The following is a 27,157-nucleotide window of genomic DNA, read 5'->3' on the forward strand; positions in this document are numbered from 1 at the left end:
CCCCGCCTGCTGCAGGAAGCGCAGCTCCTTCCTCTGCCCAGCATTGCCTGCCCCCGCGGCTGCTTTCCTCAGGTCGCACATGCTCAGTCTCAAAACTGAGCGTACGTGGCTTGAGGGCCCAGCAGCCGCTAGGCAGGCAAGGCAAGGGAGGCCCAGCGCCCGAGTTTTCTCTCTCCTGCTCCTGTCGGGGCGCGATCACCCGGGTCCCGTCAGGAGCAGGAGAGAGAGAGAGAGAAACCCTGCACCGGGGCCCCCCTCGAAGGCCCGGGCCTGAGAATTTTGCCCCCCCCGCCCCCTCTCAGCAGCTATGGTGCCCCCACCCTGCCCACTGAGCTGTGGACACCTCAGGGAGACAGTGGAAGGGGACCGATTTGTACACCTCCGTCTCCCTTGCACTCTGTGTCCCCCACAAAGCTCTTGCGACAGCTCTGGCTGGGGCGAGATGAGACGATATGGGAGGTAGAGAAAAGAGGCATCTGAAACTTCTTACCAACAAACCCGTTTTTGAGGCCTGTTTAGTGATGGAGTCATAGTTCGGGTACCCTCCCAGGTACAGCTCCTCATTTAAATCCAGACCTTGGAATTTACCCTAATTGGAGCGGAAAGAAAATTCAGGTTAGGGCTCAGCTCTAAAAACCTTTTATTCACATCCAAGTGTTCCAAGTCACAACTATCCATATCTTTACCAGGTCAGAGTGGAAGATTAACAGCAACCAGAGCTATGACTTTGCCAAACTTCTGCCCAGTTACCAGTCCTAGGAGCCCCATGGGAAGCAGCCAGCATCTACCTTTTGGCCAGATGTTTAGTAAAATACTCTGGGGTTTAACATCTCCAGAGCAGGGGCATAGCCAGACTTCGGTGGGAGGGGGGGTCCATAGCCCGAGGTGAGGGGGCACATTTTAGGCCCCCCCTGCCACCAACCCCCGCCGCTGACCCCCTCTCGAAACAATCAGAAATAGACGGAAGCCTTTTGCGAGAAGAAGAGGACCTTGGCTGGTGGGGGTTTGGGGTCCCCCGCCAGCAAAGGCAGGTGATGGGGAGGTTGGCGGCGTGAGAGGGGGGGGGTCGGGCAGGTCGGCGGCAGGGGAGTCTAGGGCCAAATCTACGGGGGCCCAGGCCCCCCTGGCCCCACGTAGCTACGCCACTGCTCCAGAGGGGACACAAAGGGAAACTGTTTCCAGCCCTGAATGAATATTTCATCTCTCCCCTCCCTTCCCCACGGAGCTTAACACACATTATAAAAAGAGCTCCAAGATGGGGTAGTTGTTAATGGTTTTTTTTTTCTTTTACTAGACGTTTCCTCCTGTCAAAATAGTTAGTTTCTATTTTAACAATACGAGAGGAACGTGGTGGGAAAACTGCCGATGGCACCTCAGAGTGGAGGATCTCAAGATGTCCCAGACAATACATAGTAACATAGTAGGTGACAGCAGAAAAAAGCCCTGTACGGTCCATCCAGTCTGCCCAACAAGATAAACTCATATGTGCTACTTTATATTTATACCTGACCTTGATTTGTATCTACCATTTTCAGGACACAGGACCGTAGAAGTCTGCCCAGCACTAGCCCCCGCCACCCAATCTCCGCTAAGCTTCTGAGGATCTGCAAGGCTTTGTTCTGTGAGTCTGACGTCCTGCACGTACAACTTACAGGACGTCAGAAACAGAAGGAAGCCTTTTGCGAGAAGAAGAGGACCTCGGCTGGCGGGGTGTGTGGGGTCTCCCGCCAGCAAAGGCAGGCCACGGCAACGGCGGGATGGCGGCGGGAAGGGGGGGGTCGGGCAGGTCGTCAGCAGGGGGGGCCAGGCCCCCGTGGCCCCACGTAGCTACGCCACTGGTGCTAATATGTGCAGAATGCTCAGAGGGCTTTAGCACAGAAAACAATGTGTGCGCGAAAGATGGCTACAAATTCTATTTAAATGCGTCGAACTGATGTGAATGAAGTTATTCGCTATTCCCTTCCAATGCTCAGAGAAAAAGCACACAAACAAACCCCTGCTCTGAGCGCTGGAAACCTACCGCTAGCTTGGAGCTGGCGTTGGGGGGATTTGAAGAGAGGATTTCTTTTGATTTTCTGTTTAAAATATGCCGGTTTTGATTTGTTTCGAAGTGGAAGGAAGCCCGTGCAAGCCTCTAAAGCGCCAGTACTGAGAAAGAAACATGTGAGACCCTGAGCAAACCCAAATGTGAAAGCAGATATTGGCGCCTGTTTTCTGCGCTTAAATATAAGCCTTTCAAGTGGAAAGAAAACGTGAAAAACATATATTTAAAGGTGCAGTAGAACGATGCCGATGTGCGATCACTTCCGGGTTTCCCCCGGTGCATGTGCACAACAGCTGTGCTTACTGCAAAACTCTTGTGCACATGCACTAGGCCTGTTCCTCCCCCTTGCTTTCAGCCTCATAGTGCGCATATAATTTGAATGCCATTAGCTCTGTGCACTGCAGGGCTATGTTTCTGCGGTATGGGGTGGGCACTGTTCGCTTTAACCCCAGAGATGGTGAGCATCAGGGCCTAACCCTCCTCCCTCCCCTGCTTTCACTGCTCTCCTCAATTGTCTTCTTGAGGAATCAGTTCCCCCCCCCGATTCTTCCTCTCCAGCCCCAGCCTCCCCCTCCATTCTTCTCTTCCTTTCAAAGCACTTTCACCTGCCTCTTTAAAATGGTCTCAAATTAAATTATTTTCCCCTGGGGGGGGGGGGGGGGGGAGGAAAGGGGAGATAGTGGAGAAGGGGAAGGGAGGATAGTGGAAGGGAAGGGGAGGAAGGGGACAGGGGAAGAAGCTGGAACAAAAGGGAGGGGGGATAAGGGGGAAGTATTTAGTAAAGGTTGGGGGGGGGGTATAGTCTTTTAGGGAAGGGGTACGAGGAGTGGGGGTTAAGGGGAGGGGGGAAGGGGTTTTCTTTTGAAAGTAACGATGATGTCTTAGTCTGACGACATTTAGGGTTATTTTGTAAGCTTAAACCAGCTGTTCTATTAATGATAATCATCAATCAAACAAAACAGAAGAAATGTTAAAGATCTGGGGGGTGGGAGGGAGAAATGCAAATCTTTGATGATAATGCAGAAGATTTGTATCGAGGTGTACAAAATTAGGAGTTACTCAAATGTTTCTAATAGAACTGTTAAGTCTTTGTTTATTCTGCTGATCATCAATAAAAATTATTGAAACATAAATTATTTTCCCCTGTTTTAAATAAAAGCTGATATCTAGAAATTAATGTTGGAAAAAGCCACAAAACACCATTTTGACAATCACCAGTTAGCAAATTTGCCAAAATTAAAGCAACAATTTTTCTCCCACCGCAGGCAGACTTTAGAACCTTAGCGCATTTGCGATAGGCTGCGAGACGGAGCGCTCACCTGGACGTCCCGTTGACAGGAAGCTGGTCGTCCACCACCAAGGACCCCTGCGTCAGGTTGCGATACATTGTCACTGTGTGGAATTCTCCCAGTTTGATAGGGGTTGGGTAACGAATTGTTGCCATTCCCGAGCCTGCGTCAAACCTGGAATTTAAAAGACAAATTCCTTCTGATTGGAAGTCTCTTGTTATCGGACTCCGCTTTGCACCATTGGGTTTAAAGGCAGATTATAAATACCCAAATAGAATAGAATTATTATGGAAGAAGAAAAGGAGGCCTGAAAGTGTGAGTGTGTGTTGGTGGGGGTAGTAGTAGGAGGAGACAGGTACTCAGTGGTAAGAAATCCACTCAGTGGTATAGTAATAAGTACATAAGTAGTGCCATACTGGGAAAGACCAAGGTCCATCTAGCCCAGCATCCTGTCACCGACAGTGGCCAATCCAGGTCAAGGGCACCTGGCACGCTCCCCAAACGTAAAAACATTCCAGACAAGTTATACCTAAAAATGCGGAATTTTTCCAAGTCCATTTAATAGCGGTCTATGGACTATGGCCCTTTAGGAATCTATCTAACCCTTTGTAAACTCCGTCAAGGCTAACCGCCCGTTACCACGTTCTCCGGCAATGAATTCCAGAGTCTAATTACACGTTGGGTGAAAGAAAAATTTTCTCCGATTCGTTTTACAATTTACCACACGGTAGCTTCAACTCATGCCCTCTAGTCCTAGTATTTTTGGATAGCGTGAACAGTCGCTTCACATCCACCCGATCCATTCCACTCATTATTTTATACACTTCTATCATATCTCCCCTACAGCCGTCTCTTCTCCAAGCTGAAAAAGCCCTAGCCTTCTCAGCCTCTCTTCATAGGAAAGTCGTCCCATCCCCACTATCATTTTCGTCGCCCTTCGCTGTACCTTTCCAATTCTACTATATCTTTTTTGAGATACGGAGACCAGTAATGAACACAATACTCCAGGTGCGGTCGCACCATGGAGCGATACAACGGCCATATAACATCCGCACACCTGGACTCCATACCCTTCTTAATAACACCCAACATTCTATTCGCTTTCCTAGCCGCAGCAGCACACTGAGCAGAAGGTTTCAGCGTATCATCGACGACGACACCCAGATCCCTTTCTTGATCCGTAACTCCTAACGCGGAACCTTGCAAGACGTAGCTATAATTCGGGTTCCTCTTACCCACATGCATCACTTTGCACTTGTCAACATTGAACATTGAACATAGTAAAAACCAGCTCATCTTTCCCATTAACTTTAAGTGGATTTACAACAGGTGTTACGTGGTTACGGAATACCACTGAACAGAGAACGGTCTTAAAAATAAGAAGAAAGGTTAGCTGATTTACTTTGTGGAAATAAGAATCAACCACCAAGTTTATCACTATTAAAAATATTTATAATGTGATAGGTCACCTGTGCTGGCCTTCCAACAACCAGCTAATCAAATAAAAACTAGTGAAAATCAGGCTCCCAGGAGAAACTGCACTGGCTGCCAATCAAAGAACGCATTGCATTCAAAATCTGCACCCTGGTTCATAAAATCATCTACGGAGATGCCCCGGGATGCATGACAGACCTCATGGACCTACCAACCAGAAACACATCCGGATCAACACGAACATATCTAAATCTCCACCACCCAAGCTGCAAAGGACTCAAATACAAATGAACCTATGCACCCAGCTTCTCTTATATGAGCACGCAACTATGGAACGCATTACCAAGCACTGTGAAAACAACAAACCACCACCTAAATTTCCGGAAATTACTAAGAACTTACCTGTTCAAAAAGGCATACCCTAACGATCCAACTTAAATGCCTTAACCTTGCAAACACAACGAAACCAAAGCTCGTACTGGACATAACTTAACTCTTCCCCCTTACGATTCCCTAACGTATCTGCAACACATGAACCGTACTCCACTACAACATCACTCTGTATTTGCTCATACCGATACTGGCGGTCGCCTGTACGGTACTATGTAAGCCACATTGAGCCTGCAAATAGGTGGGAAAATGTGGGATGCAAATGTGACAAAAAAAAAATAAATTAAATAAACTGAAAAAGAGAATGTCACGTGTCCCTGCAATATACCAAGTTGCAAACTGTGCCGACGCATCACAGGACCCCACCCACATGGGAAAATAATTCAGCCTAAGGAGATCCTACAAACCATTCATCTTCAAATGTAGTACATATCGGTTAATGCAAAAAAAAAAAAAAGTGAAGATGGAGAGACAGGCCGAATGCTTATGACCAGGCTCAATTTACACTCGCACCACAGTGCTAACCAGGGTGAAAACTCTGTACAGCATTTTGCCAGACCAGAGCACTGCATCAAAGAGTTTCTGATGCGAATCCTGAAAGGAAATTTCAAAACCATCCAGGAATGTAAAACCTTTGAAGTTAAAATGACAAAATATTTTGACACCCACCAGAAAGGACTTAAAGATCTGGGTTTTCTATCACATTATAAAATTATACTGCTATGTTACTCTCTGATCCATTTGTCCCTGTTTCTCTCCCCCCCCCCTTCCCTACACTCTCACCTTTCCCCATGAGACTGTCATTGGAATACTCTTCTGTCTCACATGTATCACAATATATATGTCATCATTTGCTCATTTCTGATCTGAAGAAAAAGGTATAGCCTTCAAAAAAGGTATCTGATATGTTCTTTTCTTTGTTTTATTTCTGTTACCCTTTTTGGATAAATCTGAATTTTTCCCGGTCCTTCTAGAGTTACTCAAGAAATACAGAAAACATTTTTTTCAATTATGCTGTCAGGTTTGGGCCCTGGGGGGGGGGCTTCATTTATGCTCGGATTTCCTCATAAATGTATTCTTAATTTTTCAAATGTTAAATATGTATTCCTTGACCCATCTCAACTGAAAGCATTTCTTGATGGTAAACAGGTTACATAAGGCTTACTAACAGAGGGTACCATCGGTTGGCGCTGGAATGGCTGATGGCATTTAAGAGAGTTAATTGCCATAGGTTTTAGATTGCGGAACAAGACTGGAATTTTCTTGATATGGTTTTTTTCAGGGCGTTAACGACGTCCTTAGTTAAGAGTGAGTCTCGGTACTTATTTAAAGAGATGCCGCAGCTCCTCACCTCACTTCAGGGCGACCTCCCACCAAACCGAGAGAGATGAAATCGGCTCCAGTGCTGTTCTTCTGTCCGTTGTAAAGCAACATCCCTACAAGGCACGTAGAAGTCACATTAGCAAAACAACCCTGAATGCTGAGCAAAGCCTGAGCTTACAGCGTATGTGGATTCATTTCTTTCGACATGTCAACATACATCTACATCTTTCTACACACAGACTACGTCAAACATCTGAAAGGGCAGGCCAAAGCAACCACACACTCCTTTGCTGGAGAGTAGGCCATCCTTGCTCTTTAGAACGAGACCTTTGTTCTTATGTAACGTGTGCAGAGCGAGGATCTGTAAATGGATACACCTGTCCCTGTGCTACCTGCATGGATTAATGTTTGTCCGTAGATTAAACATGCCAAGACCCCCTTCCCCCCACCTCAGTATCCCACTCATTGTGTTACCACTGCAGATTGATGTTAGCCTTCAGACTGATAATATCTGTCCTCATATTATCTCCCGTTCTACAGATGACTACATTGAGATATACAACAGCCATAAATTAAAGCCTGTCATCTACTGTATTGCCACCAGGTGACACTGTTTTTTCTAAGAGGAAGAAAACGTTTTAAAACAAATAGGAGGAAATATTTTTTTTCACTCAAAGAATAGTTAAGCTCTGGCACTCGCTGCTGGAGGAGGTGGTAACATCGGTTAACGTTATCTGGGTTTGGACAAGTTCCTAGAAGTCAAGTCTATAGTTTGTTATTGAGATGGGCATGGGGGAAAGCCACTGCTTGCCCCGGGATTGGTAGCATGGAATGTTCCTACTAATTGGGTTTCTGCCAGGTACTTGTGATCTGGATTGACCACTGTTGGAAGCAGAATACTGGGCTAGATGGACCATTGGTCTGACCCAGTATGGCTATTCTTATGTTCTTATGCTTTCTATTCAGGCACCGTTGTTACTGGTCCTTCACAGAGAAGGTGTGATACTCACTCCATGTTTCAAGCTTTAACAAGATGGAAAGCCCTGTTTCAGATTACTGCTGTATCATCTTCTTGAGCGTGTTGGAACAAGTCCACTAACAGAACACACCTACCCTTGTGTTTCCTGCACAGATTAATATTGGATTATAAACTGATAATTTCATTCTTCTGCACACTGGCACAGCTGTCCCTGTGTCCCTTCATATTCTCCACCCTCCAGTAACTAATATTCCTTTAATGAGGAGAGTGCAGGTATGTACAAGGCTGGACAACCTCTTGTGTACCAAACGCGGCCTAGTACGGGCGGGGGAGGGGAGGAACTGTGCATGTGTGCACATGTATTTCACTGCATAACACTCAGCAGGGGAGCAAGCTTCTTTCCTGCCTGGCTCCACTATTCAGCACTCATGTGCAATGCGCTGAACATGTCAGCAATGTGGAGTTGAACGGGTAGATGTGAAGCGTCTGTTCACGCTTTCCAAAAATACTAGGACTAGGGGCATGTGATGAAGCTACAATGTAGTAAATTTAAAACGAATTGGAGAAAATTTTTCTTCACTCAACGTGTAATTAAACTCTGGAATTTGTTGCCAGAGAATGTGTAAAGGCAATTAGCTTAGCGGAGTTTAAAAAAGGTTTGGACGGCTTCCTAAAGGAAAAGTCCATAGACCGTTATTAAATGGACTTGGAGAAAATCCACTATTTCTGGGATAAGCAGAATAAAATGTTTTGTACTTTTTTGGGATCTTGCCGGGTATTTGTGACCTGGATTGGCCACTGTTGGAGACAGGATGTTGGGCTCGATGGACCTTTGGTCTTCCCAGTATGGCAATTGGGATTCTGAATGGAATCTTGCTACTCTTGGGGTTCTACATGGAATGTTGCTACACTTTGAATTTCTGCATGGAATCTTGTTGTTCTTTAGAATTCTAGAATCTTGCTATTCCTTGCAGTTCTACATGGAATGTTGCTACTCTTTGGGTTTCTGCCAGGTATTTGTGATCCGGATTGGCCACTGCTGGAAACAGGATGCTGGGCTTGATGGACCTTTGGTCTTTCCCAGTATGGCAATACTTATGTACGTATGTAATGATCCTCTCTCTAAGACTGCGATTCCGTTCTACCAGCCCCTCTGATTAAGACTCATACTGGAGTGAGAACATGGAAGCTTTTAACGCATATCTGTGGGTTTCCAGGAACCGCTCAGGATAAGGATTTTTCATTATAGACTCATGGATCAGCTGCAAGAATTTGCGAAAGTACAGCTGAAAGAAATCAGCTTCCAAGCAGCACTGCCTCGAGCATTGGTTAATCAGACAAACTCCAATTCCCATCCTAAGTGTGGATAAAACAGTGCGACGGCCACGTTAGTCCACTTTAAAGGTATATCGCACATTCAGAAAACCTGGTCCCCTCTAGACATTTTTTATAATAGTTCAATCTCCGATGCGTGGACTACAACCGCATCTGTAATTCATAATTTATTATACGGTGCTGTAACTCCCCTTTCCCTCTTTTTAAAATTATTTTCCTCTTTTCCTCCTTTCCTTTATGTTTATTATTTGTCATTAGATGCAATATATCTGTACCGCATTTAATGTAAAGTAATAGCTATATTAGAGCTAGTTTTTTTCTTCATTCTGTACATTGGACCCTTGTTGTGTATTTATGAAAATTTAATAAAAAGATTTATATATATATATAAAAAACAAAACAAAACAAAACATAAAAGAATGATAAAATGATACCGTTTTTTAAATTGGTCTAACACAGTGGTTCTCAACCAATGTGTTGGGGACACACTAGTGATTCCCCAAAAATCTAGCATACTTTAAGAGTAAGCCTGTGCTTTCCTTAGAAACCTTCAGTGACTGCAAGCTGGGGAGACCAGGGATCATGAAAATCAAGTTCTTGAAATACTCATAACCGGCCCTTCTGTTTCCCCACTGCAGCCAAAGATCATTGCTGCTACCAGCCCCAACTGAAAATGCCCATTTCTGTTTGTTACCTAGTTTCTGAGTAGCCTATTTGCAGGGTTTGGTGTTGGCTTCACAGTGTTTGGCAGTGGAGGGATTTTGTGTTGCCGTTCCCGAGGTGACATCAGAATTTAAATAAATATATTTGTTTTGTATGACAAGTGAGAAACTTGGGACCGATGAGCTGCAGACGGTTTTTCGACATGGGCTTGAACGGTAAGTAAATTCAGAGTAAACTTAGTGTCAACAAAGAAAGATTTAGATTTTTTGTTCAGCTGTGAATTTTATAGTGTTCAGTGTGTCACATACATGAACTTTTGTCTGTCAGGTGTCACAGCAGAAGAGAGGTTGAGAACCACTGGTCTAACTTAAATACATGCCTTCCAAAGTTAGTCAAAAACATATTAAGCTAGTCCAATAAAAAAGGTACATCTTAACTTCCTTTTATTACTATTTACTTCCTAAGAGTAGCATCTTATTTATTAGGATTTTTTTACCGCCTTTTTGAAGGAATTCACTCAAGGCAGTGTACAATAATCTTAAGCATCGCCACACTTGGACAGACCAAAGGTCCATCTAGCCCAGCACCCTGTCTCCGACAGTGGCCAATCCAGGTCACAAATCACCCGACAAGATCCACGGAGCAAAGTATTTTGTACTGCTTGTCCCAGGAATAGTGGATTTTTCCCTACGTTCCTTTAATAACATTCTATGGCCTTTTCCTTCCTTATCTTTCATTCTGTTTGCTTCTATTTCTTCAAAGTGTGGTTTATTATGGTTTATGGCAGTAGTTTCCAAACCTGGTCCCAGTTAGGTTTTCAGGATATCCACAATGAACATTCATGACAGAGATTTGCATGCACTGCCTCCACTCCATGCAAATCTCTCTCATTAATATTCTGTGTGGATATCCTGAAAGCCTGACTGGCTGGGGCGCCTCCGGGACCAGGTTTGAGAAACACTGGCTTACGGTATTTATTAAGATGATTTTGCTTTTACTTCCCCACCTTTTATAAAGTGAATACCACTCCTTCCACCTTTGTATCATCTGCACATTTTCTAAATTCGCTCTTTGCTCCGTGAACCAACCCTACTTCATCTTAAGATAAAGACTGTATCGTTCTACAAGACTTGACTCTGTTAATCTTCTTTGTGGTACTAGGCATGTTTCCTTGAAAAGCCTGGACTGAGGCCAGAGCGACTAAGGGAAATGTTGCGCTTAGAAGCTGAAGGTTAGACAGGACACACCAGGAAGCAGCTCTGCCCAGCGGGTTAGAAACAACTTCTACTGCTACTAAATTTCTGGATCTGTTCTGGTTATTTAATTAGTAAGGTCTGCATCCAGTGGTGTGCTGGGGCAGGCTCTCACAGGCTCGCAAGAGCCGGTTGTTAAGTTTTTAAGACTTTTGGGAGCCGGTTGTTAAAGTAGGGCCCTCCATGGCTACTTTAACAACTGGCTCCCAAAATGTGGGCTTGGGCCCCCTGCTGAATTCTCTTTTACTTTGCTGGTGGGGACGCTGAGCCCTGGCAGCCAAGTAAATAGACTGCTGCTGCTCCCCGCTCTTTGTTTGCAGCTCTGGGCAGCAGGCTGGGACTTCTCCAGCATGTGAGAGAAGTTCCAGCATGCTGCTCAGAGCAAGATGTTGGGAGTGGTGGCAGTCCATTTATTGGCTGCCAGCAAAGGTATGCCTGGCGTGCCCGCAAGAAGGGAGGGAGGAGAGAGAGGCAAGTGTTGCTCCCCCCCCCCCCCCCACCAGCCGCCCCTGGCCCTTCCAACTGCAGAGCTGGCTATGTCCACAGAAAGAGCCTGTTGTTAAAAATTTACCAGCACACCCCTGTCTGCATCTTTAGATTCCATGGTCCAAAGCAAATCAGGACCGTGTGCACAAAAGAGGGGGGCATTCCCCCCGCACTCCAAACGCTCAAAATCATCTTGGGTTTTTCACTTTCAAGAGCCAAATATGAAGCAGCAGGCAGAAGAACCGGGGACTTACCTGAGTACAGAATAAGAGCTATAAGGAGGAAGAGCGGAGGAGGACAGGTGAGGGAAGGTGGAAAGCAGGAACAGCAAGAGAGAAGAGAATTCAGAGAAAGGAGAATATGGGAAGGGAATACACGGAGAAGTAAAGAGGAGTTAAAGGCAGGAATAAGGACATGGGGGAGGAATGAGGTGAAAAGTAGGCGTGGGGTACACAGGACAGTATGAATATGGTACAAGAAAAATGGGAAAACAAGGATTAGAAGAGAGAAAAAGGGAGATTGGGAAGAGGGGAAAAGGTGAAAAGAACAGTCAGGGAAGAAGCAAAAGGGAGGAGAGGAGCGATCACAGGAGAGACGAGGTAGAAGGACACAGACAGGGAAGATAAGGAAGATCAGCACACACATGACACAAGGGTCAGGAAGAAGAATCGGCAGAAAGGAAAGAAAAAAAGATGAGAGAAGAAAAAAACAGACTGAGTAACCAGATTCAGGGTGTCCAACCCCCCCCCCCCCCCCCCAAAAGATATGTAGGGAAAATTCTATGAAAAAGAAGGGGAGAACCAATCCAATTCCAGCTCAAAGGTAACCAAAAGAAGTTCATTGAACACAAACTTTAAAATACAACTCGACAAAGATCTGTGTTTCAGTGCGCAAGTGCCTGCCTCAGGAGTCGTCAACAGCAGTACGAATAGTTCTAAATAGCAATATTCACCATTTCATGTGAAGAATGCAAAGAACCACAGCGTCTCCAAAGAAGACATCAGCTAAAACAACTCTTGCGCAAAACGCAGCGCAGTTCTAACAAAATCATGAGCGATGTAAAGGCACGATTTAGTTAGAGCTATGCACTGCTTGGGTTGGAATTGGATCGGTCTTCCCCTACTTTCTTTTGACTTTTATGGTAGAGTGGCGTAGCAAGGGCGGGGCGGTGGTCTGCCCCGGGTGCACGCCGCTGGGGGGTGGGTGGCGGCTCCGCTGGTTCCCTGCTCCCTCTGCCCCGGAACAGGTTACTTCCTGTTCTGGGGCAGAGGGGACAGGGAACCAGCAGAACCGACACCCCCCCCAGCGGCGTGCACACGACAGGCAAGAATGCACTCGGGGGGGGGGGGGGGCTTGGGTGATGCGCCGAGGGGGGATTGATGCGCCGGGGGGGGGGGGGGTGCACAGCAGCGAACCGCCCCGGGTGGCAGCCGCCCTCGCTACGCCACTGGGTAGGGGATTTGCCCTGTGGGGGCAATTCTATAACAAGGCACATAGAAGTAGACGTCTGGAGGGCTTGTGGAAGGAGCCTAGTCTATAAAGGCACATTTTCCCTACTTTCTTTTATATTATAGAATACGATTGTAAGTGGTAATCAACGTGCCTAACATTTAGGCTCCATACCTTAAAGCTCTCGCTTATCAATCTTGATTAAAGTGATTTAACATTTAGGCTTGAGTACCAACGCATGCCTCGCTAATGCATGTAAACGTGAGCCCCAGCAACATCCTACTCACGCTCCACCCCCTACAAATAGGGGAAGATTCTATATAAGGCGCCTAAAGAATTGGCGCGGAAATCAATGCGACTAAGCATATTGTATAAGCGGCGCCTAGATTTTGCTGCGTTATACAGAATACGCTTAGTTGATATATCAGCGCCTAAGACTATGTGAATCCGTTCACAACAACTGAAATCCGGCGTAAATCCCAGCGTTTAGATTTAGGTGCTATAACTTACGCATGTAAATTCCAGAATGCCCACGAAACACCCCATCTCCCGACGCATAACCACGCCCCTTTTTGCCCGTGCGCATTAGAAGTTAGGCGCACTGCGTTACTGAATACGCTTAGCGATTTGTACGCCTAAATTCTAATTATTGCCAATGAGTGCACAATATTGCTTGTTTAAGAGCTGTTATCAGAGCTGATTGGTTTGTTAAGCCAGTTAAGTGAGGTGTGTTGTTATAGAGGACACTTGGATTCCAGCACGAATTTCTAGGCGCACTATATAGAATCCGGGAGCATAGGCCTTATTCTATAAAGGTTATGCTCCTAAATTTACACTCCTACAATTTATGCTCCTAAATTTAAGATCCTAAATTACGAGCATAATCTATGCTCCAAAATAGATTATGCTCGAAATTTAGCAGCATAAATTTAGGAGCGTAACCTTTATAGCATAAGACTCTATGTATGCAGGACCGCCGAGAAGGGGGGCAAAATTCCCTGGGCCTCCAAGGGGGGCCCGGCACTGCAGTCCCCGGTCTCACCTGCCTGCCTCCACAGCTCCGGGCCCCCTTCATTCAAAGCGGCAGTCGCAGATCACCTCTCTTCTGGCCTTCCCTCCCTGTGTCCTGCCCTTGTGGAAACCGGAAGTTACATCAGACGAGGGCGGGACACAGGGATGGAAGGCCAGAAAAGACGTGATCTGCGACTGCCATTTTGAATGAAGGGGGCCCGGAGCCGTGGAGGCAGGCAGGTGAGACAGCGGACTGCAGCGGCGGCGGGGGGGGGGGGGGGGGGGGCGCCTTGCCCTGGGCCTGGCCTAGTCTCTCGGCGGCCCTGTATGTATGTTAAACGGGTATTTTCAGAACAGCACTTAGGTGGCATTAGCCCTTATGATAAGTACACATGTTGACATATAAATACAAACAATCCGCGTACAATTACTACTCTGCAGTTACAGAACTGCCCCATTTTTTAAAAATGTATTTATAAGAAGTTTTTCTTGACAGTATAAGCATGGATAATACATAATACATCAATAACTTCAATGCTCTAACATTATCTGAAAGTTAGTTCATCAAGCAACATTCTATCCAACCCACTCTTGGTAGGTAATGCAAAGAAAACTTCAACTTTTTGATAGGCAGTTTATAATACCCGAAAACATCCATCCCCCTTCCCCCCCACAGCCACCCCTTCACTCTCCCCCCCCAACCTACCCCAATCATAAACGTAAGAACAACCTGATAACTCCCCCCCCACCCACCCACAGAGAGCTTCATATCAAGCATCAAAACTAATTACACTGAACAATGTGAAATAAAGGGTTCCCAGAACTGCCCCATTTTTAAACAAAACAAAAACTTGATCTGCTAGCATCAGCATCCTGTAAACACATTTAACATTTTTCCTTTTCAAGGGCTGGTGGCTTTAAAAACCTACATATTGTTCTAGTTTCTGTAGGTGAATTTCTGCAAAAATGAAAGCATTGAAGTGTACAACAAATATTTCCACTGGTATGAATGGAAGAGAACAGTCGTAAACATACTCGCATTTGGGGTGGATTTTCAACATGTGACCGGGCATTTTCGATATGACGTTTAAGCCAGACTTTGGACGTATTGCACTAAACGTCCCAAATCTGAATAGGAAATATGGCCACTCAAAACAGCAAAAACATCAAACCCCTTTCAGCTTGTCCTCAGGAATGGAGAGATTATTTCTGGTTTGGACAGACATAGGAATCCCACGATGCACTTGTGTGCTGAGGCCAAAAAAAAGTACGACTGATCTTACCGTCAGCAGTATCTGGACGGAAGGTAATGCTAATCTCAAACTTCTTGTAGGCATCCTTGATGGTGGGCAATTTTAGATAAGACTGGGGACTGTCGGTAAAATATGGTATCACTCGCTCTGAAAGGCAAAAAAAACAGGTACAATTATTAGCCAGATGCACAGCACACAAATAAAAAGATCAGCTATCTGAAATCTGTTTAAAATTGATTTAAAGACCACCAGAGGTCCATCAAGCCCAACCTCCTCCTATGGACTCTCTTACTCATCCACTGCAGAGTTCATCTCCCCTTTCTCTTGCAGCAAAACTACCCCAGTAGATACATATCCCACCCCCATACTTGGGAGACACTCGCCTCACCCTTGCCAAGGCAACCCTCCCTCCAATTCCAGAACCCCATTGTCATCAGACATCCAAAACCAATCCTTCCCTCTACTGTCTCTTCCCCCACCCCTTTTCTGGAGGGCAGGCTCAGAGTCCTCACGGCAGGAGTGACACGCCATATAACTCCCGCCAGGACCAAAATCTGAAACGGCCTGAGAAACAGTCTTTTTCAAAGTTTTCCTACAATTACTATGCTTGGGAAAATGTGTTTGGCAATTTGGAAATAGCACATGCTTTGTCCACACCGTAAGTTAAGTTTGAAGCAAAGCTAAAATCTGTATGCAACCCCTCCGAAGGGATACCACCTTTGTAAGTGGTGGAGGGGCTTCCGTGTTTCAATGACTCAGAGGGCTATGCTGTAGGGTTACCCATATCAGACAGGCCTCTGAGGAGAAACCAGACAAAGAGTGTCCCAACTTGGAGGATCCAAGATGGCGTTGAGGGAGGACGTATGTTAGTTGAGTTCCCGTTTTACACCAGAATGCCTGAAGAAGAGGGCGCACTCCCCAGAGAATGGGGAAGAGAAAAGGCAAAGCCGTGGTGCTGTCCTCCTCGAACACAGCTGGGGTTCCCACCACTTCTCAGTCTATTTTGGAGAGATTCGGGGTCATAACGTCGGGGATATCGGCTCTTGCTTCGGGGAACAGCAAGGCTTTATTGCCGAATCTCAGTGGAGGGAGTGACTTTGAGTCCCCCTGTTGGCACAACCCCTCCAAGACCCGGAAATAGTAATGCTTCGCTAGGGAGGTCAATAATGGAAACGCCCGAAGTGGGTTAGGATTTTCATGTGACCCGAGGAGGTCCTGGCCCAGCATCGACTCGGATAATAAACCAACTGGGGGATTGGAGAGTGAGCTCTTCCCCCCCAAAGATATCTGGAGCGGTTTCTGTGGAGAAATTGGACTGGGTGAAGCCAATAATGTCATAATGGATGTACTATAGGAACTGCAGCAGAATGTGAATAACTCTCTTCTTCAGATGTTTAAAAATTTTCACTATGTGAGTTAAAGAATTTATATTAATACTTATCTAACAAAGTGGAAGTCCAAGATATAAAAATAGAGACTTTGATTAAGGAAATGGCTTCTCTATAAAAATCAGATAATTTGGTAATGAAGAATAGTTATCTTTCTTGTAAAAATTGGAATTTCTGGAGAACCAATTAAGGGAAAAAACTTGAGAATGATAAGTTTACCTATAATATTATATCAGCTACTGAATTCTTGAAGAAATATTTCTCTGATACTTTGCTAATACCGTCTGATAGCCTCCTTTTGGTGACTAAAATTATATTTCCATTAAAATCTTTTTTATCAGAGAAAAGAGATGTAAGTTTAACTGACATTTTGGAAAATTCAGACTTTATAGATAGAGTTATTATTAGTGACTTTCGTCTTTGATTTAGACAGGAACAATGTTTTGAAATTGTATTTCCGATACATGGTTGATAGTTTTTTGGGTTCAAAGATGCATATTTTTCCTGACACATCAAGGGAATCGCAGACTGGGAGGTGTGAGGTCTTGGCTTTTAAGCCAGGAATCATTGCCCTAGGTGGGACCTTCCTAGCACGATTCCCTTGTAAGTGTTTTATTTCCTTATTACTTATTTGTTTGAACCTAAGAAATTATAAGAGTTTGTGGAAACAGATGAAGAATCCTCTGCAGCAACTTCCTTCAGTTACCACTGTACCGGCTGCAATAACCGATTAACCTTCCTGCCTCATGGCAGGCTCAATGCGGCTTACATGGGGCAATGGAGGGTTAAGTGACTTGCCCAGAGTCACAAGGAGCTGCCTGTGCCTGAAGTAGGAATCCAACTCAGTTCCCCAGGATCAAAGTCCACCACCCCAACCACTAGGCCACTCCTCCAGGCAGGTTCCCTGGAGTACTGCAGAGCTTGTCTGTCCCTCATTGTTGAAAATATGATAGTGAAACAGCAACCCCCAATGGAAGGGTTGTAGGCGGAGGACTCACGTTCAGCTTAGAGGGAACAGTGCATGACACATATCTCTAGAGTGGCCTTAATGGTTAGTGCAGCGGCTTGCAGTCCCTGGGAACTGGGTTTGATTCCTGCTGCTGCCCAACGGCCAACAGTGGTTTAAGATCCTGGGAACCGGGTTTAATTCCCTCTGCAGCTCTATGTGACCTTGGGCAAGTCACTAAGACTTCCATTGCCCCAGGCACAATATAACACTAGATTGTGAGTTCATTAGGGACAGCATCAGTACCTGAAAAAGGAAATTGTAAATTGCTTAAGTCTAGGTGGCATATAAATACTGAAAAATAAATAAATAAAATACAACTGGGAATGGCTTGTATGTATAAATGTTTGTATCTTAACACTAAGGGGGACAGTTATTAAGGTTGGGTGCACCCAGTCTCAGATGCCATATGCTCACAGCTCTGCCTATGCCTGCCACCAGCTGAAATTGGGCCTATGCATGATGACATGTCCCCACCCCCTTTGGAGCTCATGGTCTCTGGCTGCTTTTCTCTGTGTTGTTTTCTACTCCAAGCTCCAGGCAGTTAAAGGCCTTCTCCGAAGAGCAGAGGAGAGGACCAAGACTCCAAGTTTTAAGGCCAAAGGGTGGGCAGGGGGAAGGGACTCAGACCAACCCTAGCCCACTCATTAAGGGCCAAAGAAGGTGCGCACCCCTTAGCCAAGCTAAGACTCAATTCCTCCTATGTTTCCACCAGACTCTACTGGAGCCCACCTATCTGCTGAAGGCTGCGGAATACAAGCTGGTGCCAGATTGCACAGGTCCCCTTTATAGGGGAAAGGTGTTCAACCAGTAGGTCTCAGTCCCCATCTGCTGGCAGAAGAAGATAAACCCACGCATCTGGACTGGTCTGAAGGGATGATAAGGAAAACCCCATTGTATGGTGGCCCAAAGGCGCCATGGGAATGATGCCCAACTCTTTGCTCTAGACTGGCCTAAGATATATCCAAGCTCACCTCGAACCTTCAGCATGGAGATGGCAGTCACCTTTCCTTGTCTGTTGGCCGCTGTGCAAACGTAAGTCCCTGTATCTTGCATTCTGACCGATGGGATTGTCAGGACATTTCCTTCCACACGGGTGTCTCTTGGAAGGTCTCCTTCCAGCTGATACCAAACATAAATCAGAGTCATCCCTTTCATTCCCATCAACTGTGCTCTCTTTCTCATCAGAAATACAAATTGATGGTCGAATGCCTTGTAAATCACCTTCATATTTTCCAGGCTTTTCTCTTCAAATTCAGGCAGCAGACTAATATATACCAGCTCTTGAATTTACCCTGATTGAGAGACTCATAGTGACTCCATAATAACATTGATGTTATTTGATCTATCAGAACTTGGCCTCCACATTAGGATCGGGCTCTGGAATCCTACTCCTTCATTAATATTCACCTGCATCATTAATATTTACCTCATCAGCCCACTCAAGTCTGAAATATCGCTCTAGACTTATTCAGTGATTATCTTCTTATAAAATCTTTTATTATGCCATTCATTTTATCTTTCAGATTCAAGATTTGTTTTGATTTTCAATTCAAGAAATACTAGCCAGAGCTTTTATGCAAAACTCCAAACTTTTAGAAACAAAATCAAATTACGGCATTGATATCCAGAGGGCTTATTTAATCAGGCAGAAGAAGCTCCTACCTGGTTAAACAGCACTGGGAGGGGTTGGGAGCAAACCTTCAGCAGCACTTAACTGGAGCTGTATGTCTGGATATCTGCTCCGACTGCTGGGACACTTTCCGACTAGAGCCAGGGTGGACACAAAAGTTATCCAAGCACAGTGAAATTTAGAGCAAATGCTCCGACAGCTATCAAGGCAAACAGGACCACAGAACCATCAATCCTAACTTGCCCAACCAAGACTGGCCGAATTTCGGTTTTGGCACTGAAACCGACCTGAAATCTGGGTTTGGATTTCTGCCGAAAATGCAACTCTCCCCCACTCACCCGCACCCCACCAGTGCTCGCTCTCTGCTACCACCATGTCCAGTAGAGACCTGGCCCTCCCAAGGCTGCTTGGCCGCCCTGTAGTCCCTCCCCGGGCCTATCTTAACAAATCCTGGTGGTGTAGTAGCCTCTTCACTGGCAGGAACGGAGCCCACTCGTACCTGGCTGCTGTCACTGCTGAATCAAAATGGCTGCTGAGACTTCCAGCGGCAGCTTTGTGAGACTGCTGTGGGAAGTCCAGGAAGCCATTTTGAGATTGGCACCCAGTATATGGAGGAGCAAGTCGTCTCGGCAGCCATATTGATTCAGCAGTGGCAGGGATGAGTGGGCTCCATTCCTGCCCCTGAAGAGGCCATTAGACCACTAGGGTTTGTTAAGGTAGGCCAGGGGAGGGCCTACAGGGTGGTCAGATAGCTCAGGGGCCCAGTGATGGACAGTTCTACAGTACCTTGGTCCAGGAGATCTCAGGGACAGGAAAGCCAGAGGCTAGACATGGCAAGACCACAGAGGAGCCCACTGCAACCTCCTTGACCTCTGGCTGGGCTGCAATCTGAGGAATAGCTGTATATACAGGAAAAGAAAAAGACCACAATGAGGTGGGGCAGATAACAGAATTCCCAAGGTGCCAACAAACGACATTCCTTGATGTCCTCCTTCACAGGTGTGCAGAAGATCACAACCCTCCTCAGTCAGTGCAATGTAACGTCTCAGATATTGAAGGAAAACACACCACTTACAGATAGGGCCTGTGTTAAACATGCTGGGCCCTGGGGTAGAAATTTGAGAGGGGCCCCCAATTCCCAAGAGCAGGCTGCTTTCTTCCTTCAGCTTCAGGCAGGCTTGGGGCCCAGGGTAATTGCTCAGTTTGCACCCCCTAAGGCTGGCCCTCCTTACAGTTCACACTTTAGCAAGCAGCATCCCTGAGCCTAACTCAGGGCAACCTGTAGATCAGGGTCTGCAAATCCAATCCTCGAGTTCGACAACCCAGCCTCCTTAATCTTTCTTCATAGGGAAGTCGTCCCATCCCCGCTATCATTTTAGTCGCCCTTCGCTGCACCTTTTCCAATTCTACTATAGCTACTATATGTAAATATCATATGCTCATTCATTATAGAGAAAGTCTTATAGTTCACGTCTAACAATTTCCATTGTTCAAGTAACGTGCTTAAAAAACTAATAAACCTCAGCTGTGTCTACCAGGACTGTCCTAATAAAGGCTCCTGATGACAAATAGTGCAGCAGAACCTTCCAATTTCCCCTAGATTTTAGGAGAGGCTAGACAGGCAGAAGAAATAGAACTCGGGAAGAAAACTGACTGTCACAGTAATTCTGACAAAATTGTCAGCTCCAGAGCAAGCTGTCAGAGCTGTTCCTGGAGTACTTACACTGCACATGCAGAATGATGTGAGACTGGACTGTGCCCATGTCGTTGGTCGCGGTACAGCGGTACTGGCCAGCATCAGATTGTTTCACCTGCTCGATTTTCAGCATCCCTCCGCTGATGACTGCATCGGGCGGCAGGCGGCTGCCCACCTTGCTCCAGGTGATTCGTGCCTGGGGATCCCCGATGGCCAGACACTCAAATTCCACAGCATTACCTGCCAGAACCGTCTGCACCGAGGTCCGGATGTTAATCATCACCTTGGGAAGAGCTAGATTGGGGTGAGACAGCACAGAGGCAGCTGAACACTTAATTACAGATAACACTGAGAAAAATTTATGTTTGATTTCTTTCAGTAGAACTAACAGCAAGTGTGAGAGTGCTGGAATCGGCAGCTGAAGTACGTCGCCAACATGGGGCAGCGACTCAGGCAGAAGACGGTTTCGGCTGGCTGGGCTTAGGCATCCCCACCAGCCATTAAACAAGTGCCGCAATTTTAGAGGGGGCTTGAGCACCAAGAGAAGGAACCCAGGCCCCGAGACCCACCCCTCGGCTACACCCCTGGTGCAAATTCTACATTACGTCAAACACAGCGAAGGTGACAAAAGAGTAAAAGCCAGATGATGCCCAAAGTATAAAATGTTTATTAAAACATCCAATGACTCGACACGGACCGTGTTTCGGCCACAAAGGCCTGCCTCAGGAGTCTTCTGTTTGGACGTTTCTTAGCTCACTAGCTCTTCAAATAAAACAACGAATAACAAAACACCCTACGGAAGGAAGAGCTTTTACTCTTGTTGCCTTCGCTGTGTTTGACGTATCTGTGAGTTTGCGAGGGTTCCTGTTCTTCTGTTTTCCTTTGTCGCAAATTCCATAGGGGCTGTTGCACCAGTAATTGCCAATATAAAATACCAGCGCACGTCCACATTCATGCGCCTAACTTTACGCTAGTTCAATGGCTGGGGTAAATGCTCGCACCTAACCGCAGGCAGGTAGGCGTGTAAATACTAGTGAATTATAAATCACGTGTGCTACATCTGGATACTCCCTGACCCATCCGTGCCCTTCCCAGCGCTATGCCCCCTCTACAGCTGTGTGCGACAGATTTTGCGTGCAATTTACAGAATACAGACTAATGGCAGTCATGCACATAGCTGCTAATTAGAACCAATTAGTGACAAACACTAATTATAGCCAATTGGTTAACACCAATTAACAGCTAATTAGACAAGTATACATGCGTAACGCACTTTGAGCTCAGGCCCACCCAGTAGCAGCACACCTATTATGTGTTTAGATGGAGTGGAGGAGTAGCCTAGTGGTTACTACAGTGGACTTTGATCCTGGGGAACTGGGTTCAATTCCCACTGCAGCTCCTTGTGACTCTGGGCAAGTCACTTAACCCTCCATTGCCCCTGGTACAAAATAAGTACCTGAATATATGTAAACCGCTTTGAATGTAGTTGCAAAAACCTCAGAAAGGCGGTATATCAAGTCCCAGTTCCCTTTCCCCTTTCCCTCCCTAACTCCACTAAGACTTGTTCATTGATTCCCACAGGCCTCTTCAGCATACTGGAGGCACCATGACGCAAATGGTACCCTGGAGCAGTGGGTAAGTCAACGCGAATGCCATCCTTTTAACGTCAGTAAAAAGGGATTCTGTAAGCGGCAGTGGCCATGTCTTACCTTGGATGACGAGCTTGGCACTATCTTGGGCTTGGCCAAAGGGGCTGGTGGCTCGGCAAGTGTATATGCCTTGACTTCCACGATCCAAATTCTGAATTCTGCAATGAGAACATTCAGATTTCAAAAAGCCACTTAAGATCTGAAGATTTCTCTATCTCCCTTCCATGACTCCCAACCGCAGCCCATCTGTTCCCCACACGACTTGCACCTATTTTCTTTGTTGTGTTAGACCAGATCCCTCACCACCACTTCTTCACAGCCCCGATCTCCCACCATCACAGTGTAGAATTTAATCTGGACTTTATACACTGCCTTTCTGGTCCATCAAAGGACTGTCTAATGTGATTTGCAACAGAGAGAAATGTATAAATAAAAACAAAGGAATTCTAAAAAAAGTGACAAAATTATCAAAATATATAAAACACTAGTAAAAAAAAAAGCCCATTTCTCATTGAAATGAAACAGGCACTAGCAAGGTAATCACCTTCTGCCATTAATGTTTTTAAGGGAAGTTCCAGCGTCCCCCCTCCCTCCCAGTTCCAGGGTCCCCCCTCCCTCCCTCCCTGGTCCAGGGTCCTCCCTCCCTCCCAGGTCCAGGATCCTCCCTCCCTTCCAGTTCCAAGCCCCCTGCCTCCGAATTTTAAAAGTCATCCTGACTTACCTCGTCTTGGTTACGGAAGCCGGCAGCAGCGGTAAAAAGCGTGCAGGCTCGGCCCTTACTTCAGTTTTCCCTTCTCTGTCTCTCAGCTCTGGTCCCGCCCTCATTTCCTGTTTCCACAAGGGTGGGACCAGAGCTGAGAGACAAGAGAAGGGAAAACTGAAGTAAGTGCCGAGCCTGCACGCTTTTTACCATATGAGGTAAGTCAGGATGACTTTTAAAATTCGGAGGGAGGGGGCCTGGAACTGGAAGGGAGGGAGGGACGACGACCATGGAACTGGGAGGGAGGGGGGACCCTGGAATTGGGAGGGAGGGAGGGAGGGGGAACGCTGGAACTGGGAGGGAGGGGGGACGGACGACGACCCTGGAACTCGGAGGGAGGGAACGAACTTGCCTATGTAGTCCTCTGTAAGCGAGGAAGCCAATTAGGTTAATCTCCGTTTCAACTCTCCCTCGCAGCCGTCATCACTGACGCGTCGCGGTTTCCCAGGCAACACGATGACGTCAGAGTTCCCTCGAGGGCGGGGCAGTGATCGTGAGTGCAATTAAGAACCCCAGGAACACTACACGGCTTCACTGCCACGGAGTCAGCTTCAGAACGTTGGAGGTGCAAATTATTATATTAGCTACATAAGATCACTGCCAGATGTCCAAATTAAGGGGTCCCTTTACTAAGGTGCGCTGAAAAATGGCCTGCGGTAGTGTAGGCGCGTGTTCTGGGCATGTGCAGATCCATTTTTCAGCACGCCTGTAAAAAAAAAAAAAAAAAAAGGCCTTTTAAAAAATTTTTTTGCCAAAAATGGATGTGTGGAGAAATCAAAATTGGCGCACGTCCATTTTTGGTCTGAGACCTTACCGCCAGCCATTGACTTAGGGGTAAGGTCTCACATGTCAACCGGGCGGTAACGACCTACGCGTGTCAAATGCCACTTGACGCACGTCAGAAAATAAAAATGATTTTTCTGACGCGCGTAGTGGATGAGCGCCAAAAATGAAATTATCGCAAGAGACACCCAGTAGACGGACAGTAACTCCAAATTGGCGTGCGTTGTGCAAGCGTAGGTGCCTACACGCCTTAGTAAAAGGGCCCCTTACTCGCTAAGCTGAACCCCCACAGACGACAGACACAACCATCTCAACACAACAAGTACAGACCTTCAACCTTAATCACCCCCCACCCTTAACCTTCCCATCTTAGAAAGCCACAAAATATTGGGAGTCACCCTTGACCGCAACCTTTCACTCGAAAGCCAAATTAACACCACCACAAAGAAGATGTTCTTCTCGCTGTGGAAACTAAAACGAATAAAAACTTTTTTCCCCGAGAGAGGTATTTCATTACCTAATACAGTCCATCGTCTTATGTCACTTGGATTATTGTAACGGAGTTTACGCAGGATGTAAAGAGCAACTAATTAAGAAACTGCAGACAGCCCAAAACACATCGGCCAGATTAATTTATGGAAAATCTAAATCTGAAAGTGCCAAACCCCTCCGAGAGAAATTACATTGGCTTCCTGTCAAGGATTGAATCACCTTTAAAATCTGCTCCCTAGTTCACAAAATTCTATATGGTGAAGTTCCTAGCTATATGAGTAATCTAATCATCCTGCCACCCAGGAATGCATTAAGATTATCCCGTTCTAAACCTTCATTACCCAAGCTGCAACGTACTTAATTACAAAACCATGTATGCTTCATCCTTCTCCTTCATCAGCTCACAACTATGGAATTCTCTGCCAAAAACTATTAAAACCATCCACAACCATCTCAATTTCAGGAAATCACTTAAGACCATGTTATTTGGAAAAGCTTATCCAAAGGACTCAGCATGTGTCTCCTCTGCTTGATACACATCAATCCATCGACAATTTTGGACACATCCACCCTTCCCTCCTCTCCCCCCCGGTTTCCCTGCTCCTTCCCGTCCCTTCCCCATCTTCCCCATTATTTCTTATGTAGGTTTTCTGTTATATTAGCTTGATTTTACTGCACTGGCGTCTGCCTCTGCGTTGCGCTGTAAGCCACATTGAGCCTGACGCTGTTGGGAAAATGTGGGGTATAAATGAGATAATAAATAAATAAAATAAAATCGTTAATTACAAAGTACTTTGTCCATATTGTATTTCCATTCACAACTAGTACTTTCAGTGTCCATTTAAAATGAGTCACGCCATCACTTCGAACAGAACTCCAGAGCTCCAAAAGAGGTTTGGAGCGTCTCACTTAGGAGGTAAAGCTGCCCTTTCAGTTCGGAGCCATATCCTACCTTAGGACGCCATCTTGCACGCTGTGGTGACGCGGAAGCTGCCCCCCTTCTTTGAACCACTCAATCCTTGCTTGGGAGCCTCCGATGACATTGCAGGCAAACTCTGCCGTGCCACTCACCCCCTTCACATCAATCTGCGGAGAAACCCGGACTGCCAGAGGCACTCCTGGGTGAGGAAAGAAAAAGAAGACAAAGGGTGAACAGGATAAGACAATCTATGACATCACTGTACTACTTCAGTACGGTCAGTATTCTCAATGGAAAAGGGTAGATAGTGGGGTTCCGCAGGGGTGTGTGCTGGGACTGCTGCTTTTTAACATATTTAAAAATGACCTAGAGATGGGAGTAACTAGTGAGCTAATTAAATTTGCTGACGACACAAAGTTATTCAACGTTGTTAAATGGCAAGAGGATTGTGAAAAATTACAAGAGGACCTTACGAGACTGGGAAACTGGGCATCTAAATGGCAGATGATACTTAATGTGAGCAAGTGCAAAGTGATGCATGTGGGAAAGAGGAACTCGAATTATAGCTATGCAATGCCAGGTTCCTCGTTAGGAGTCACCGACCAGGAAAGGGATCTAGGTGTCACTGTTGATGATACGTTGAAACCCTCTGCTCAGTGTGCGGCGGCAGTCTGACTGTACAATGGAGCAGGGACGTAGCCAGACTTCGGGGGGAGGGGGGTCCAGAGCCCGAGGTGAGGGGGCACATTTTAGCCTCCCCCGGCACCGCCGACCCCCCCCCCGGACCCCCCACCCGCCGCCAACCCTTCCCCGCCATCGCCTACCTTTGCTGGTGGGGGACCCCAATCCCCGCCAGCCAAGGTCCTCTTCTTTCGGCGCAAGGCTTCGTTCTATTTCTAAGTCTGAAGTGCAGGACATCAGACTCAGAAACAGAACAAAGCCTTGTGTCGGAAGAAGAGGACCTCAGCTGGCGGGAGTTGGGGTCCCTCGCCAGCAAAGGTAGCCCACGGCGATGGTGGGGGAGGGTTGGCGGCGGGAGGGGGGGCGAGAGGGTCGTCGGCAAGGGGGGTCCAGGGCCAAATCTACGGAGGCCCAGGCCCCCGTGGCCCCACGTAACTACGCCACTGCAATGGAGGTGCCATGGCAACCCTGTGGCTATGCCCCTGCTCTCATCCGCCTGAGCATTCCTATGGCATCTGGGCTCTCCCCCAACCCCTGATCCTCTGCTCTGGCACCTCCAAGGGTTTTTCTGGTGTCTAGTAAATGGGGCAGCAGCGATCCCCAGTTGCTCCTGCCCTGTTGCATGCCCAGTTTCACAATAACTTGATCCTAATGGTAGTACCACGAGACTACCACAAGGAGTCAAAGAGCACCATGAGACAGGCGATAGTTCCTGCCCCAGCTACTAAAAACCAGAGAAAACCCTGGCAAATGTTGGGGAGGGGGATCGGGGAGTTGGAGGAGGGCAAAGATGCCCTAGGTGTGCTTGGTGGTTTGGTAGTGGGGGAGGGGAGGGGAGGAGGGAGGGAGGTTGGTTAGAGGTTCCAGGGGCTCACAGTGGGGGCTACAGTGAGGCCTTGGGGGGAGGGGGGGCTGAGTTGGTTATTTTTAGATGGCTTCTTTAAGAGATAATGAGCCTGATTTTAGGGCCCAATATCTACTACTACTACTACTACTTAGCATTTCTATAGCGCTGCCAGGGTTACGCAGCGCTGTACAAGTTTAACATGGGGAAGGACAGTCCCTGCTCAAAAGAGCTTACAATCTAAAGGTTACAAACTATGTAGTCAGTGTAGGTAACATGAATGGGGAGGGTGATTAGGCGCCAAAAGCAAGGGAGAAGAGATGGGCTTTGAGTAAGGACTTGAAAATGGGGAGGGAGGGCGCATGGCGTATGGGCTCTGGAAGTCTGTTCCAGGCAT

General features: G+C 46.6%; 1 protein-coding gene across 1 annotated transcript in view; it reads right to left on the reverse strand.

Moving 5' to 3' along the window:
- Positions 1-27,157, reverse strand: part of HSPG2 (heparan sulfate proteoglycan 2) — a 428,317-nt gene that overhangs the window by 36,392 nt on the left and 364,768 nt on the right. The window contains 11 exon segments of the mRNA XM_030222172.1: positions 491-517; positions 520-589; positions 2,091-2,148; positions 3,364-3,507; positions 6,509-6,593; positions 14,940-15,056; positions 18,278-18,425; positions 19,723-19,835; positions 20,660-20,926; positions 22,342-22,439; positions 25,269-25,434. Coding sequence (XP_030078032.1) covers positions 491-517; positions 520-589; positions 2,091-2,148; positions 3,364-3,507; positions 6,509-6,593; positions 14,940-15,056; positions 18,278-18,425; positions 19,723-19,835; positions 20,660-20,926; positions 22,342-22,439; positions 25,269-25,434 — 1,293 coding nt within the window.

Source organism: Microcaecilia unicolor, chromosome 13, assembly GCF_901765095.1.
Source record: "Microcaecilia unicolor chromosome 13, aMicUni1.1, whole genome shotgun sequence".
Classification (NCBI taxonomy): Eukaryota; Metazoa; Chordata; class Amphibia; order Gymnophiona; family Siphonopidae; genus Microcaecilia; species Microcaecilia unicolor.